At 44.8% G+C, this 18,148-nt stretch overlaps 1 protein-coding gene across 1 annotated transcript in view; it reads left to right on the forward strand.

The window, feature by feature from the left end:
* The window catches only part of antxr2a (ANTXR cell adhesion molecule 2a), a 77,810-nt gene that overhangs the window by 18,617 nt on the left and 41,045 nt on the right, over positions 1-18,148 (forward strand). Inside the window, 7 exon segments of the mRNA XM_069169360.1 lie at positions 5,938-6,016; positions 6,460-6,555; positions 11,760-11,783; positions 11,785-11,811; positions 13,162-13,251; positions 15,531-15,701; positions 16,740-16,820. Coding sequence (XP_069025461.1) covers positions 5,938-6,016; positions 6,460-6,555; positions 11,760-11,783; positions 11,785-11,811; positions 13,162-13,251; positions 15,531-15,701; positions 16,740-16,820 — 568 coding nt within the window.

The raw sequence follows: 18,148 nt of genomic DNA on the forward strand, positions 1-18,148 counted from the left end.
GGCTGCATCACTATTGTTTGATTTAACGGCATCTCTTATAATCCCAAACCGTAACAGATGATCGCTAAGGCATTCTAGATGGAACAACAGATTTTAATGTCCTTGCTGACTTCAATCCAATCAAAAATGTATGATTATGAATGCCGCCGGCTCCTGAAGGTCTTCCAGCTCTAAAAGAGATTATGTATCATATGATGCTGTAACTACTGCAAATCAACTCGAACCTCACGTCAGTGCGTCTTCTCATGATAACATATTTTTGTAGCCACGAGCTGCAGAAGGAGGCATGTGTATATGTGCATGTGATTTCTATTAAAACTAAATAATCTTTTATACAGAAGTGAAACCGCGGCCGAAACAACAAGGAGGAATCACTTTGAATCATTTGTAGACCTATAACAAGTAGAAACTACATCATATTACATGTTGTATGATATTCAGTTCTAACTCTATTTTCCCATTGAGGAGGTGGAGCGATATTTGTAGTGATGGGCAGGATGTGATGTCATAGTGATTTGACCAATCAGATCTCTGGGTCGGAACTACTGGTTGTAGAATTTGGTAGAAATAGCATTAAATCCCATTAATAGTCTTGCTGCCGCTTTTTGGATCAACTGGAGGTTTTTCAGAAAGTCACTGAAACATCCTGAGAATAAACAACCATCCAGCAGGGTTTCAATCCTTCATGGATGATTTCATAACTAAAGCCAGAGATGTTTAAAAGAAGGAACTGAAAATACGGTTTGAATCACTGATTTACGTTTAAAGTTTTTTCTGCACAATAACCTGACATAAAGTCAAAGCATTCCTAACCAACCAGATAAATCCTCCTTTGTGCTTTTATTCAGATATTTTCTCCTGAATAGAAACCAGGAAATCCAAACAGAATCTGATGTCTTTCAACCAGCTTGTGGAGGTTTGGGTAAAAAGAGGAACTTGAGTGACTACATGTGTAAACCTCAGGCCGATGGAACGTGCCCACCATTTGCAAAAGGCCTGCTTAATTAACTCTTGGCTGCCGACGGTGACCCATTAAGTAGTTAGCTGGTACGGGCGGTGAGTAAACACATCTGCTGGAGGGGCTTTAAAAGGATGTGCGACAGATGCAGCCGTTCCCTCTTCCGCGCTCTCCATTTAAATAATTCACCATGCGCCGCCTATCCCTGCACCCGGACCACCTGCATGGAGCGCCGGCGCTCGGGAAACTTCCGTCTCCATCCATCTGTCTGCTTGTGCTCCATCACGGCGGCCGGCGCTCCTCCAGCGGCTCCACCCAGCCGGAGGAGAGTTGCCGTTTCACTGCACATTCCTGCGGCCTCTTTCCTCTTTTATAACCGTGTTTTCTTACACATGGGGCCTCCTCAGCGCATGAATCTCTGCTTTAGGCCAGGTCACATATTTCAGATACGGCGGTTATTGGAGTGGAGATGCTCATCTGCAGCCCCCCCCCCCCCCTCCCCCACCCACACACACACACACACACACACACCTCGTCCCACCGGGGTCCCGCCGCACACGGCTCCACATCCGTCCTCGGTGTCCAGGAACCACCGTGTCCTCCGTCGGTCATCGAGCTGTACAGGAGCACTCACGGCGGAGGCATCATCTGCGCTGACAGCTGTGGCATCAGGCCTGAAACGCTGGCATCTGCTCCCCCCACCCCTCGCCCCCTCCAGCCCCCCACCCCACCAGTATATCCCCATTAGGAGACCCAGCGCACCCTGCTGGGGCGCCGATCGGGAGGTTAAGTGGCTACGCTCTTGCAGCAGCATGTCCTCACCTGGTGTTTTCACAATAATGATGGAGGGCAGAAAATAACTGAGGTGGGGGGGCGACACCTGCTTTACAAAGCAGGTACAATAGCTAATGTTAATGCTGGTTAATAATTAAGCAGGTTGTCCCGGAGCTTCTGCGTGGCTCCATCTGCTCCAGAGGGGGATGAGGATGTTTATGACAGAGATGTCCTGTCGTCTGATTGTCCTCCATGTTGTGGCGCTGACATGCTGCGTGTGCATGGATCTGTCACGTGATTGAAACGTGCGATGAGCTGGAACCACCGCTGGAGTGGAGCTCAGCCTCGGACACGTCAGGACCAGTTTATTTACTGATTGCGCTGTTTTTTTGAGAGTGCACGTTTCACTCTGGATACACAACTTCTCATCTGGTGTGCAGGCTTCACGAGGCGTTCCTCAGAACTTCTGCCACGCAAACTCCTGCCGAGCGATGACTCCCGGATGCCGAGTGACAGGCCTCACATATGCTCCGCCCTCAATTATTCAGCTTCCTCAATTTTCACGTGTTTAAGAGAAGTTTGAAAGCCATTAGCGTCACCGTCGTCAGGCGCTCCAGCCGCGTGGCTTCACCAAAGCTTAGCGTCACAGCGGGACTACTTTCTGACAGGTCGTAACGAGCCGGGGGACGAACTTTCCACGACGTGGAGCCGGAGACGCACGGCGAGGAGAAGCCTTCTGCATTCAACTGGTGTCCTCGGGAGCCCGTCTCTCTCTCGGCCTACATTTTGACTGATCCCTCGGCCCGGTGACGATCTGCCCTCTCATCTCTCATTTATTCAAACATAAGCGCCGACCCACCGAGCAGCTGCATCTCGCTCCTCCGTGTCACTCACTGGCTTTTACCCCACAAAGTTAAATGACAGCCGAAGATGCTCTGAATTATTCATCCAGCTTTTTTAAAAGTCACTCAGTTGCCTTTTGTGATTCTTTTGAACCCTTTTCCCCCCATCGTAATCTTATTTTTGTCTGCACATCACCAAAGATGCACACGTTTGTTTGTAGGACTAAAAAAACAAAAGCAACTGAAGTTTTCTGTTATAAATTGAGGTTTTTTATTTTTTTTTAATTTAGCAATTAAACTAAAATATCGTGTAAAATGACCATCACAAGGTTTGTCTGCCTGTCAGACCCACAGACTGGATATAAAAGAGTTCGTAGCTTCAGGTCTGTAAAATGGTTCTGATCCAGAAGTGTCTTCAGCTTCAATACCAGCGAGTGCCACTAGAGGTCGGCTCCAAAAAGCCTCCGGCTCCATAGACTCCCATTCAACTTCTCTCATCAAATCCAAAGTGAATAAAATGTGTCCATCAGTTATCTCGGTGTTGTTAGCTAAAGTCACTCCTTCTTATTAGTTTTCTGGAGGTCCATCTGAAAATAATCCCTCATTCATTAGAAAAGAAGATTCAAGAAGACCTGTTTTTGGGGGCGTGTCTGTTTGATTGACAGGTCTGTGGTGCAGTCAGGTTACAGCTATCGGTGGGCGGGACGTAGTATCGTCAGGTTTCCAATCAGATCGGTCAGATCCACCGCTGGCTCCTCCCCCAGCTCGTCCAAATATGGTCACTTCCTGCTCCAAACCGCTCCGAACTAACAAAGATGGTGACGGACAGAATCTGAACTGGAGGCATATATATATATATATATATATATAAATATATATATAATATATATATATATATTTATATATATATATATACATATACATTTCTATGTATATATATGACTTATGCTGCGGTGTCGGAGCAGATTCTGGCTGCTCAACAGGAACTTTGTAAATTAGCCGTCGGTGTCTCTGCGAGCAAGAAGAGATGCCGTGCTCACTATGGTTGGGTTGTGGTGCGTTAAGGATGTCCAGCGTTGTCAGGCGAGCAGGGGAGGGGGGCGAGGGGGGGTGGGGAGTGGGGGAGGAAGTGGATTCGTCAGTGCAACTCGCCTGGGAGCTTTCCTCCTTCACACGGCCGAGTCCGCGCCTCCAGCTTGATTAACAACCTGCCCACCATTATCAGGAATGGAGGGTGTCATCTGAATTAGCCCCCCCGCCCCCACTCTGCACCAGTACCTAGTTAACATGCACAAACCCAGAAGAGCGTCAGCGAGCTGCTGAGGCTCACAGTGTCTCAGCAATCGGACACAAAGAGACGTTTCTGATGGAAGTAACTGATGCCGTGTTCCAGATGACGTTCTTCACTTCGTACACGAACACACTCCTCTTACATACTGGTGTTGTGCAGGAGTTTACACATTGCTGCTCTGCACTGACAGGAAATTACCTCACCATGTGAACACATCAGCCTCCACAATATCTGCAGCTTTAAATTCTTCTGTCCAGCAGCAGCAGTGGAAAAGAGCGCTTTTAATTTGAAAATGCTTCACATCGTGGCCCCGCCCCTTCCTCTACGGAGCCAAGATGGCGACCGTTTAAGTATCCAGAGTTTCACACTTCTTCTCTGGAGCGTTCGTTCTGAGTGATTCATCCTGGAACTTGTAGTGTTCTGATGTTTCTGTACTGACAGTGAGAACACCGATGCACTCAGAGTAGAGAGTTAGAACAAGTACAACATCTGGAACACAAGTACAACATTTAAAACACATCTGGAGTCTCACTTGAATTTGAGAAGGAAGTTTGTGTTTTTTTTGTTTTTTATTGTACTTATATTTGCGTTGTCTCGTGTAGGTTACAGCTGTCATTCTTTCAATCTTTTCTGACGTTGGGTTTTTACAGATTTGTTTTGAATCCAGGCAGGAATTATAATTTATTCAGCCTTTGACTTCTTTAGTTGAGCCTATATATTGTTTGTTTGTGTTTTCTGTTTCCAGTCTGTTGCTTTAAGAGAGCCGATAATATCCAATGTACATACAGGTTAAATGAAGAAGTAATCTTGTTCGTAAGGACGTTACCTGATTTAAAGAAGCTTCTTAAATGTGAAGGATCAGCACCACATAGAGTATCTAATGAATCAAAGATCAAATAAAAGCAATTGTATTAAATACAAAATTAATTAAGAAGAAGCATGAAGAAGTTGGGTTCGGTGTCAAAGTGCATCCGGTTTTAAAGCTCCATGAATCGTAGTTCAGATATGTAGTGTGGTAAAAAAGGTAAAGGTGCAAAGAAGTCAGTTCAGAATATTTGGAATGAACTGCATAGTAATGGACACATGGTCGGGTTGCTCATCTGTTCAGAACCACAGGAGAATTAGTGGCCCGAGGCAGCGCCGGGGGCCTCATCCGCAGCAAAGAGAGCGGTCCTGTTATTATTCCTGGGCAGCGCTGTGAATGCAGCCTCCCCTGGACGCCAGCGTGATCCCACAGCCGGCCGCTCACACACAACGCCACTCTTTCTTCTCTGCTGGGTTGGAGGGAGGATTGTTGGAGGGAGGATTTCAGGCGTTTCATTCGTTCCATATCCCGAATTCTCATTAAACCTGCCGTAATTGGATTGGGCATAATAGACATATGGAAATTGCGGTGCCGTTCATCATTAGGGTTTTTAATTGCGCCCATTTTTGCCTCTGCATTTTTTTCCCTCTAAATAAGTCATAGGAGTTCACGAGCCTTGTTACCTCGAGTCAAGTTACTTCATCCACACACACTGACGGCTGTGATAATGAGAGATGCCCCCCCACCCCCCTCACCCCACCCCCCGAGTTTCACAAGTTATTTTACTCCTATTGTGTTCTTTATTGAGCATCGTGCTAATGTGACCGATCCACTCGTTTCCTTTTTTAGGTGAAACAAAATAATTTCTCTCTGAATTCTGCAGCTGGAAATCACAGCTGGATCTCTGAGGAAGATTTTAATGTTCCATTTTACAATAACACTTGCAGTATATATGTAGTCAGATTCACTTTTAAACATGATGTAAATGTTTGATTATTTAATTATCCCTCATGTTTGGGTTTTATGGAGTTGTTGAAAAACACAGAACCTTCCTTATTCTTCATCAGTTTTTTTATGTCCTTCTGTGTCCACCGATGTTGGACAGTGATGTCATGCCAATCCAAAAGACAAAGTAGTCTGCAGATAATTTGTTGTAAAACACCCACAAACTGCAAAGCTGTAGGAGCATCTAATGTCCATTATTTCACTTGTATATAACTTAATCAGACATGTTATCGTGACACTAATTAAACTTTTGTCTCCGCAGGACGATGGATGTTCTCATCAGCCTCAACAATGGGAAGTCCTTCATCTCCAGCGCCTACACCATCACCGCGTCCACATGCGTGAGTCTCAACTACCTTCATTTTCTGAAGGACCTCTGACCTTCTTTATTTTATTATAATAATACGCTTTATTTCACAACATGAAGCTGCTCCGGATTTATTTTCTCAGATTGTGGTTTGAGTACGTGATGCTCACAGCTCTCCTGCTACATTTAAGCAGAAGTCCTTCGTCCGCTTCTCCGTGTTTCTCACGTGAAATTCCTCCAAACAGACTCCATGGTTTCACACGGTCTTTGTGCCTATTATTGGAATGAGAAATTGAATTTTCTGATGTTGAAAAAAGTCAGATTCTTGATGCAAACTCAGATAAAATAAGTGTAGCCCGTTTTATGTCATAATAATAGTAATAATAATCTGATTGAAGGGTTGTGCATGTTGCTCTTGTTCTGCATTTTGTCTTTGCTTTCTATCAAACCTGTGATGTTCGGTGGTTTCTCCTGCAGTCCAATGGGCTGGTGGTGGTGATCGTCTTCCTGGTGCTGCTGCTCCTCGTGGCTCTGGCCCTCATGTGGTGGTTCTTTCCTCTCTGCTGCAAAGTGGTGAGTTTTATTGCACCACTTATGACCAACACATTCATCTTTGGTCAAACAGAGCTGATCATTTGTTCAGACTGGGTTTGTGTGGAGATGGCTGCTGGCTCTGGGCTGAAACCCTCCAAAATGTTGCCTGCAATCCAAAACAATGAAAAAGTGTTCACCTGCTGCCTTTTCTAAAGGATCTGAAGATGACAGCAGTGAGAAACCTTCTTCTCTGGAGGTTTTCTTTCTGTTCTCTGACAGCTGCAAACATCCTGTTGTTGCAAACGCAGCCTCTTCCTCTTCAAGTCTTCCTGAAAGTTCAACTGAAATCTGTTTTGAAATCAGACATAAGTTGGGTGAGCGGTGATGAGCAGCAGGTCAGGGCCGGTTCAGTGCTGAAGGGAAGTGGAGCTGAACATCTGCTCAACCTTGTTCAGCCGCAGCGGTTTAGCATCACCACCGAGGAAGAGCCTCAAACAGGAAGTGGAGAAGCCACATGCTGCCGACGATGGAGTCACGTGATCAAGTTCTCCGAAGCGTTAAAATCATTTTATACAAACAGACCGTTAAAAACAAAACAAGGGAAAGGATGTGAGTGACAGATTGCATGAAAGTCAAAATCTAAATCTGTGTTTGTGGAAGACTTATAAGAAGCCTACCTGGGGACTGAAGTGATTAATAATAATCACAGTCAATTCTCTGCTTTAATCACACTAGAGTCTACTTCAAGTACTTTTACTGACCTCCTCAGTCACTGTTTCAGTTCAGCTTCACTTTGTTTTTGTTACATCTTCTTCTTCTTATCGTCTTCGTCTTCTTATTATTAATTGGAGAATGATAACTTCCTTTTTATCTTTACAAAAACAGGAAAGAGCAAAGACTTCTGCATGTCATCCATCACTTGTACTTTAGAACGTGAGGCACCAAACACATTGACCTGAGGAATACAATGACCAGTGGACATCCAGGGAGACATTCAAATGAAGCTCAATAAACTCTAATTATAAGTGAATAGAACATGAAGCTCCCCCTACTACAGTGACTACATGTTAGAACATAGAAGAATTCACAAAAAAAGTACATCATTCAGACAAAACATGAAAAAAAAAGTTACTGAGACTTTTTTGATGATGCCCACAAATATTACTAAACCAGTATTAATGAGTTATTTGACATCTGATTTTCCAACTTTAGGCCTCAGGTCAATAGAAAAAATGAGGAAAACAGCACAGACCAAACTGTCCTGTGTAAAATAATTCTGAATTAATGAACCTACAATCTCCCAATTAATTTCTGAGCTGTTCTTTACTGTTTCCCTTTCAACAATGTTCATGGAGGAATTTTTTTGCATTTTCATCCAGAGTTGAAACTTTATTTTCATTCTGGATATTCATGAAAAGCTCCATTTTTAAATTCCCAGCCTGCCTAACCTGCTTTGGAAGAAGTCTCACCCACTTAACCGTTTACAAAAATCCACAGCAGATTATCGTTCGGGGCGACGAGAGAGGGGATGCAGATGGTGCACACCCATCTCTCTTTCTCTGCCTCTTTTTTAATTTTTTTTTTATTGAGATCTGATAAATTCACTCCCTACCCCCACACCTCCGCTCCCCGCTCCCCCACTCCGCCCCCTTAAATGATATACGTCACCTGGCTTTGTGGACCTGAAGGGATCCCATCCAGGATGAGATGGAAGCATATTTTGGAAAACCAACAAAGGCATTAAAATGTAAACCCCCTGCAGCATGTCTGGCCGCGGACGTGTTTGTCTTGGTGGAGAGAGCTGCTGTTGCCTGCCATCGAGGGACGCAGCAGAGGAGGAGGGCCATGTGTGGCTTGTTAATATTTAAACCCCCAGTCTGCCAGGTTTCAGCAGTCGGGATGAGGCCACACACACACACACACACACACACACACACACACACACACACACACACACACACACACACACACACACACACACACACACACACAAAACCCAGCCTCTTTCCCACAATCCCTCTCTCCCACATGGACCGATGCCAGCAGAGAGGTCATACAAGCTGTGGAGTGGTAATTTCTTTGTTTATGATTTGTTTGGAAATTAAACTCGGAACGGCGTCGCCTTTAGTTCAAATCACAGGATTCAGAGTTGGAGACGTAGTTTTGAATCACGTCAACACTTTATCCGAATTACCAACGATTCTCTGCTGAACCGGATGCACTCTCGGACCGATTTCAACCTGATCGGTGCTTCGTTTGTTAATAATCTCAAATTATTTCATGTTATTTTATATGACAAGTTTCCAGCGACGCTGCTGCACTAATACGTAACTTTTGTCTTCATTTCTGTTCTCTTCAAACTGATTTTTATTGCCTACTAACAGGTTAGTTTCTCCATAGTGAGAAGCGCAAATCATTTTTAAACTTCCAAATATGCTACCTGCCACCGATCCATCACGATAAACCTCCCGAAACAGCTTGACACAACACGGTTTGAGCTGGAGGTCGGGAACGAACGGATTATCAGGTCCAGTTGGACAATTACGGAGACAGCCATATGGGGACGCCGCCTGTGATTGGTCCGATTCCCCTCCGGTGTCGTGGCTGCAGCGGCGAGCCGCCGGGGCTGATGTCAGATGGCAAACTGTCCTGCAGTTTAGTTTTTAATTATGCCGCCGTGTTGCAGGGCTCTCCTCCTCACATCTGTCCATCAGGTAGCTGGGAGAGAGCAGCGCAGCCCCGTCATCTGTGGAAGGGTTTAGGCCTATTTATCCCACAACATGTGCAGGAAATCTGCTGCATAATTACTTAATAAAAAGAGATAATCCTGCAAACGTAAGGTGCCGCTGAAATAATGTTAATCAGCGTATGGAGAGGCTACCAGTAGACCTTCACTGGATTTGCTGACAGCCAGTTGTGTGTCAAAGAGCAATTAATTAACCCTAATTGATTATTTTTCATTATTCTAATGACAACAGTATGCAGAGATTGCGATGGTGTCTCTGAGCCCAGCAGCTGTTGGGACCTATGATATGCCATAATTACATTGCTCCTTTTTCGCCTCCAAAACCACTTTAGCAAATGCACAAGCAGCGATGACGCTGTAGTATATCTGTGATGACTGATGAACAAAGGTCAGTTTTCCACTTTAAAGCACACCTCAAGTCCAGATATGTCCTCAGAGGGATTGTATGTTCAGTATTTCTGTGTAGAGCGGAGGTCGGTGGTTCTGTAAGAGGGGCGGCCGTGAGATGATCTCAGAGCAGCATCAGGAACATCTGGGTGGAGAAGTGAACAGGAAACTCTCCTTTCTTCCTTATCAACGTCTGCTGATGAGCTTTGAAGCAAAAACCTCATTTTCATTATCATTCAATTTTGAATAAATGTCCCAGAAATGCCATCAATCAGGAAAAATGCCCCCATCAGAAGTCCTCAGTGTGATGTGATGTTTTTAGATTGATGGACATGCAATGGTTTACAGCAGATCAGAAAAAAAGAACAAAGCAATACCAGCGAGTGCCACTAGAGGTCGGCTCCAAAAAGCCTCCGGCTCCATAGACTCCCATTCAACTTCTCTCATCAAATCCAAAGTGAATCAAATGTGTCCATCAGTTATCTCGGTGTTGTTAGCTAAAGTCACTCCTTCTTATTAGTTTTCTGGAGGTCCATCTGAAAATAATCCCTCATTCATTAGAAAAGAAGATTCAAGAAGACCTGTTTTTGGGGGCGTGTCTGTTTGATTGACAGGCCTGTGGTGCAGTCAGGTTACAGCTATCGGTGGGCGGGACGTAGTATCGTCAGGTTTCCGATCAGATCGGTCAGATCCACCGCTGGCTCCTCCCCCAGCTCGTCCAAATATGGTCACTTCCTGCTCCAAACCGCTCCGAACTAGCAAGATGGTGACGGACAGAATCTGAACTGGAGGATTCATAACGTTCACAAACCAACGATGACATCACTGATGGTTGATGACATCACTGATGGTTGCTGATTGGTCCTGACGTTGCTAGCAACCCAAACATTAACAGCGCTGCAGCCGGCTGAATCTTTACGGCTTACGTTTTTTTTTTTTTGCTGTTTTGTTTTTTAAACCCTGATAAATTGATTGATAAATTCAGCGGCAGAAATTCCGCAATGACCAATCAGCAGCCTTCGATGTTTTTGCTTCACATTGTTTGTGAGAATTACTAAGTTCTGTTGTTGTCATGAGACCTTTAATTTAGAGAAATGCTGGTGTATGCCTTTTAAAAATCAACAAATATATTACAAACATCATACTGTTTAACGTGTAAACTGCATCACAGTTGTGCCTCAGCAGCAGCCACAGCCCTCCTCTCAAACACAGGACAACAACATGCATCCTTCCAGCCTCCATGTTTTGACCGATGTGTGAGTGGCAGCGGTGTCTTCAGCGATCCTGCAGTAAAAAGTTGGACATCAGTATGTGCAGCGTCTGACTGACACCTGACAAATGTCCCTGTCAGGCTTCTCTTTGCTTTGCCATGCACATCTGAAAAACCCCAGTGAAGGCATCTTGTCCTTGAGTGGTTTCGCATTGTGGACAACCTGCTCCTCAGGTGCCATGTCATCCGGTGTTGTCGTGAACAATGCTGCCGGGCCGGTCACTCTGCAGCCGGAGAGGTGTGTCACGGCCGCGTCTGGCTTTTTCTTCTACTTTTTCTGTGTGTGTTTGCCGCCACTCATCCTCCCTGCAGACAGCGCTTGGAGCCGAGCCCGAGCCTCCTCCTCTGTATCTCATTGGAGCTAATTAACTCCTTAGGACTTTATGATTGGGGGGATTGCTTGGGAGCACTGAACCCCATCCAATTAATTAAGAGCTAAACGGGCAGCCGCGCTCGCCCCAAAGACTTCCCTGTCAACAAGTTGATTTTCATCTTTTCTTTATTTTGCACGGGGGGCCCCTGATGTTGGTTTACAAGCAGGATCCTTGTAATCAGTAGTCAGCAGCGCGACGGGGCCCCGTGTTGCAGCTACAAAACAGCCTGGCAGCGCCGGCGTCTCCACCGTGAGACGAGCTCGGGGACGTCTCTGTTTGACTCAGTCACCTGTCACGAACGGCCTCCGTCAGCCTCGTCTCAGCCTGTGTGTGTGTGTGTGTGTGTGTGTGTGTGTGTGTGTGTGTGTGTGTGTGTGTGTGTGTGTGTGTGTGTGTGTGTGTGTGTGTGTGTGTGCGTCTCCTGATTGACTGTGCTGACACTCTTTTGCTTTTTCTGTTTATCCAGGTCATCAAAGACCCGCCGCCGCCTCCCCCCCCCCTCCCGCCCTCCACCACCTGTGAGTACACCATAATAACAGGATGACGATATTGTTTCCATGTTCAAAAATAGTCACAGTTCATTAGAAAAGAGGGAAATAAAAAACACAAGTCACAGAACAAATACTTTATTTTCAATACAACCACATTGACATTGACATGAATATGAATATCATTAAGTGCATCATATAGGACAGATGTCACAAACAAAATGTCACTATAACCAGTGATCTTTAGAGGTGCTCTGGTCTGTGTTCTTCTGACTACGTTGTTATTGGGAGTCGTTGCATCCTGAAGGACGTAAACCGTCTTCATTTAGAAACTATGAGAGCATCCTTTGACCAATCAGCACTGACCACCATATGTAAACAACAGAGCCCCTCCCCCTTTGTCAACAGAGTGCGACCTCATGTCTGTGACCTGTGTAGATGATCTTTTCTTTAATTTTAGAAATCGTTCTTGCTGCAGTTTCAATTCCTCAATAACTGCCAGTGTTGCTACGACTGTTCATGTCACTTCATCACCACCACGCTAGACTTCAATGCCATCACACTTGGCCACGCCCACTGGTCACTGATTGGTCCACCATTCAGACTGGTTGGGCAGAACTTCCTGTGAACAGAGTTTCAGACTATAATCAGTGATGACTGAAGCTGAGTGACAGGTGGGCGGAGCCAGAGAGGCAGTTTGACCTAATTGCACAGTTGTTTAGCTGTATATGTTTTGTAGGTATATATATATATATATATATATATATATATATGTCTATTTATGTTTGTTTCTGTGTTCGTACATTGAGAGAGAGGTTACAACCACATGTGTAAACATGAGGCCAATAAAGCTGATTCTGATTTAAATGGATATGCTAAGCTAGGCTAATTCTGGCTCCAGCTCTGTAGTTGTTCTCTGAAAGCGCAGATATCAGAGTGAAACTTAAAACTAGAAGAGATACGTTTTTTTTCTTCTTTCATTCCTAGAAAATGATTTAATCAAATCATAAAAATCTGATTCATATCTCTGTAATCACAAAATGCATACATTTTTTTAATAAGTGTTCTGAAAGGATTAATTTGAAGAGGAAATATAAGAAAGCGATATTTAAAGACATACTAGTTATTTTAGTTGATTATTTTCTTGAAATTCCCCGAACACACACAGTCGAGTTTTTATTGAAGGAAATACTGTTCATTCAAATCTTGAAATGCTTCATTGTATTTAAGGAAATGACCTTCCCTTTGTGATGGAAGTAAAGTTGATCAATGTTGTCATAAAGAGAAACAGATTTAGCATCTGGCTCCAGCTGCAGTTAATAGTTTCATACCGGACATCGATCAGGGTTTCCTCATTTTCCTCCCACCTGTCTGTCTCAGGAGCCCGAGCCGCTATCCAAGAAGAAATGGCCGACTGTGGACGCCTCATACTATGGAGGACGAGGAGCTGGAGGGATCAGCCGTATGGAGGTCAGAACACAAACATGTTGCTTTCATTTAAAAAAAAAAAAAAAGGAGCAGCCAAACTCTTATTTTTCAGATTTAACCTGAAAAATACAAAAAAAGAAGTGAAATCCCACAACGGTAACCACGTAAACCTTCCTCATCAGAGGAAACCTGCTGACGCTCTGGGTTTTCCGAGAGGTTAGAAGTTTGTGGAGTTACACAGGCATGAGGAGGAGGAGGAGGAGGAGGAGGAGGAGGAGGAGGAGGAAGAGGAGGAGGAACCGACGGAGTGACCGGCCGGACCGCCGTCCTCGTCAGTGTGCTGATGCCTCTGACATGACAGGCCCTGCCATCTCATCCTTGGCTGTCCGGCTCTGATTGGATCAAGTGGTTGCCAGGATGAAAGATTGAGGGCTGCTGTCAGCTCGACCCCCCTCCCCCTCCCTCCCCCCCCAACCCCACCCCTCCCCGTCCCTCCCTCTCAACTCCCAAACCTCGGCAGCTCTCCTTTGTTATCCGCCTCCTCCGAAGGGACTCCAGGTTTAAAGGCATGCTCCTCCCCTCCTCCCCCTGCCCCCTCGCTGCCGTGCACCCCCCCCCCCCCCCCATCCCCAACGCTTCCCAGCCCCGAGGAAGTTGGTGGCATCGCAGGGATTTCCCAGCATCCTCTGGGAGCTCCTACCTCTTGACTTTTTTCCCCCCACGAGTGTCCCGCCCGTCTTCCTCCTGCAGCAGGTTGATTCCCGTCGACAGGCCCGTCTCCACATCTGAAGCTTTCCCCCCCGCCGATGCCGTGCGAGGTGCTTGTTAAGATCAACCTGTCCTCTCCTCTGCATCCACATTTAAGACATCACGCTGAGAAACAACCACCTCCACTGCTCTGCTGCTGCCAATATTTCCACCCCGCACCGAGGCGGCGGAGGTGACAACAGATCTTTTATTCATCTCCTTTCTTGATGATGCGGCAGGCCGGCGATGCATCCCGGAGATGATTCTGAAAAGCTGTTCTATATTGTCACGGCTTAACCTACAGCTTGAAAACTGTGTCGCTAATTAATCACCTCTCCCCATTCATGTTACGGTGGATTTTTTTTTTTTATCTCCTCCTTGCAACAGATGTGATGAATTCAATTAAAAAGCAGGACAGCTTAACGGACACGCAGGCTTTCATTCACACGCTCACACTCACACAATAACTCATTACACCACATGTATATGTGGTTATTAATAAAATAATGAAACTGGTTCAAACCTTATGGATATGCAGTGATGGAGTTGTTCTCTGGCTGCAGGTGTGTTTGGTCTTCCTGCTGCTGAACGCCTGTTAAAAATGTTATTTTGTGATTTATGGATTTTTCCAACTCGTGTTAATTAATGATTGTTTACATCATCGTTTAATTCCACTGATTTTACTCACTATGATGTATTTACTTATGCTGCATCAGGGGTGTTGTGCTATTTGTTGAAGTACAGCAGCGTGCATATGAGGCGCGTGCACGAGCGCAAATACATAAACACAACAGCCACCACATTACATACAGGAAGGGTTGAGTTTGTATTACAGTAACTTTGACAGCGCAAATGTCAGCGGATCATGTCAATGAATTATTCTCAAATGTAATTAGAACAAGTTTGACCATTTGTTTAGTTTTTATTGGCTCTCTTGGATGAAACCCTTTAAATCTTGAAACGCTCAAAACATGTAAATGAATCTCAACCAGATCAAGAAAAATGTGGACATTTCATTTCCTCACTTGAAGAAGAAAAGTGTTGGAGCTCTGTTGCATTGCGCTCCGGCCACATTACACAACTGCCTGCCATATTACTCAACCTGTGGAAACCTCTTTGGCACTGAACAATGTTAGTCTGAGAAAATAAATAAAAAGGCCCCGTCCTCATGATTCCTGCGTATCGGGCCCATAAAGCATGCTCAGTCCGTCTCCAGCCATGCCAGTTCAGGACATCTGTTGGCTGAGCTGGCTGACTTCCTCCGCCTCCACCCATGAAGGGGAAAACATAATTTAATCACACTGCTCCTCCACACGCTCCACATGTTATTCTGCAGGGTTTGTGATGATGAAAAATGTATTCATTGTTTTATTACACCAGCTCTTCTTCGAACCGTTATGTCCAGAACTTAAAGCGCAATACCATCTGTGGCCACTAGGCCATAATCCTGAGGCTTTACTTTGTAAAGATGATTTAAATCAACACTGCAATCCAAATATTTTCATATTCTGCCCAACTAATCAGGTGTTTGACTGATAATTCATTAACTTCTGTGTTTCTGGTCACCTATCCAGGTGCGCTGGGGGGAGAAGGGCTCAACTGAAGAGGGGGCACGACTGGAGAAGGCCAAGAATGCCAAAGTGTCCATACCAGAGGATGTAGAGGAACCAATGATCAAACGTCCCAACCCGAAGCGCGCCACCTCCAACCGCCAGGCCGAGAACAAGTGGTACACTCCCATCAAGGTGAGTGATGAATGAATGTTTTATTTTTTTATTTTTTTGACTGTAGTTGCAACTACTTAATGATGTTTATTATATATTACTGTATATGATGTAAACAAAAATAATGAGGTCAAAAGGTCCATTTACTTGTGTTTCATCCACAGATTGGATATAAAAGTGTTCATAGCTTCCAGGTCTGAATAATGAGGCAAATGCAGAAGTGCTTCAGCTGCAATACCAGCGAGTGCCACTAGAGGTCGGCTCCAAAAAGCCTCCGGCTCCATAGACTCCCATTCAACTTCTCTCATCAAATCCAAAGTGAATAAAATGTGTCCATCAGTTATCTCGGTGTTGTTAGCTAAAGTCACTCCTTCTTATTAGTTTTCTGGAGGTCCATCTGAAAATAATCCCTCATTCATTAGAAAAGAAGATTCAAGAAGACCTGTTTTTGGGGGCGTGTCTGTTTGATTGACAGGCCTGTGGTGCAGTCAGGTTACAGCTATTGGTGGGCGGGACGTAGTATCGTCAGGTTTCCAATCAGATCGGTCAGATCCACCGCTGGCTCCTCCCCCAGCTCGTCCAAATATGGTCACTTCCTGCTCCAAACCGCTCCGAACTAGTAAAGATGGTGACGGACAGAATCTGAACTGGAGGATTCATAATGTTCACAAACCAACGATGACATCACTGATGGATGATGACATCACTGATGGTTGATGACATCAATGATGGTTGCCGTTTGGTTTCTAGACTCTCATTGTCTTCATCGTGTAAATGAAGATGGTCAGGTTTCTTCACGTTACCAAAATATAGAATTTAAGTCAAGTGATAAACATGGCAAATATGGAAGTGGATTTGTTGACCTCGAAGGTAAGGCCTCAAGGTCACTTGATGATACATGAGACTTCTCCAGTAATATTTATTTTAATGTTTTGTTACAAAGGTCAAACCATGACTTTGAGTGCAGTTTCCTGTGAGGATGTTTATTTAAAACAAAAAAAGATTTTGCAAATAATGTGAACTAACATGTTGCAAAACTACATCTTTGTGTTTCCTCAGGGTCGTCTGGATGCTGTGTGGGCTCTGTTGCGGCGGCAGTACAACCGAGTGTCCCTCATGCGTCCCAACTCGGCAGACAAAGTAAGTCCATTAAAGATATATCCCTGACTTCCTGTTGACCGTGAAACAAACGAACGGCTTCCATCACCGACACTTTGTTCTCAGTGGAGAATTTATCTGCAGAAAATACAAACCATCATATACAGAGGCATTTAAGATTGTGGTTGCCGACAGTATTAATGGAGACTGTGTGAATGGGCGCCAGTGTTGTGTTGGTTTTAGTTGTGCAAACCTGCAGCCTGAGTGGAATGACTCAGTCTCATCACAGGACATCACTGCTGTTCATAGTAGTCAGGGACTAAAATAGAAAATATCCTGCATCACTCAGCAGTGTGGACGATCTTCTTCTTTTTTTATTTTACTGTTTAAGGTTCCTGTAACTGCTCTGTAAAATCCCTTATCCCCAGGATGACTTCCTTTGAGGTTTGTTTTATCCCATCAACTCTTTAGAGAAGTTATTGTTTGTGTTGTACTGGAGCTGTGGCGGCTGTGTGTAATCTGCCTGTCAGAGGAGGAAGCTGTGTGTTGTAGCTGTGAGCTGCAGCTGCAGAGACTCAGCGGAGGAAGCGTAACAGAGACGTCCTAATATGGTCAAACTCTGGACCTTTTCTCAACCTCCGTCAGAGAACAGGAAACATATGAACTCCACAAACTGACACACTGAAACCCGACGCCCCGCGGGCGGTTAAAGGAGCACGCTGCTCGCAAACCGCCACCGAGGCCGAGTTAACCAGATGTTTTGATGTGTTTTAAGTTTCTAACACCAAGTCATCCAACAAACCGCGACACCTGCTGTGCACACGGAGCCATATTCCTAATCTCAAAAGGAGTTGTATAGATTAGACAAGTGGAAAAATTCAGAAAGCTGTCATTTGTTTTTGTCATCGGCCTCTTTTAATTTAGTCTCTATGCGGTTTTGTAACTTTAGAAATCCCTCGTGTCCCACATGAACTCTGACTACTTCTCTTTTTTTATCGATACAGTAAAACCACATTAGTATCTAAAAATGAAGCACAAATCTTAAAGGTAAACGAGAGCTAACGTTTTTGGAGCACTTCTCATTTCCCAGTAAAATGTTGCACAAGCTGTGACGGCATCATCTGCGTACCTGATGCCTCTTATTTACTGAGGTGGACACTTCTGCTCATCATCACAGAGGTCTGACAACAGCAACCGTCCGAGTTTATAATGATGTCACACTGTAAATCTCAAGTGGAAAAACAAGGAAAAACATGGAAGCAAGCTGAGCCGGTGAGCCAGCTGTGAGTCTGCCAGCTCCTCCTCAGAGTCACACTGCTGTTTAGAAAATCTCAGAAAGCCCAAAAATGGACAGTTAAGAATAGATGTTA

The sequence above is a fragment of the Embiotoca jacksoni genome, unplaced genomic scaffold, assembly GCF_022577435.1.
Source record: "Embiotoca jacksoni isolate LCO1_2020_lvr unplaced genomic scaffold, fEmbJac1.0.p SCAF_44, whole genome shotgun sequence".
NCBI lineage: Eukaryota > Metazoa > Chordata > Actinopteri > Embiotocidae > Embiotoca > Embiotoca jacksoni.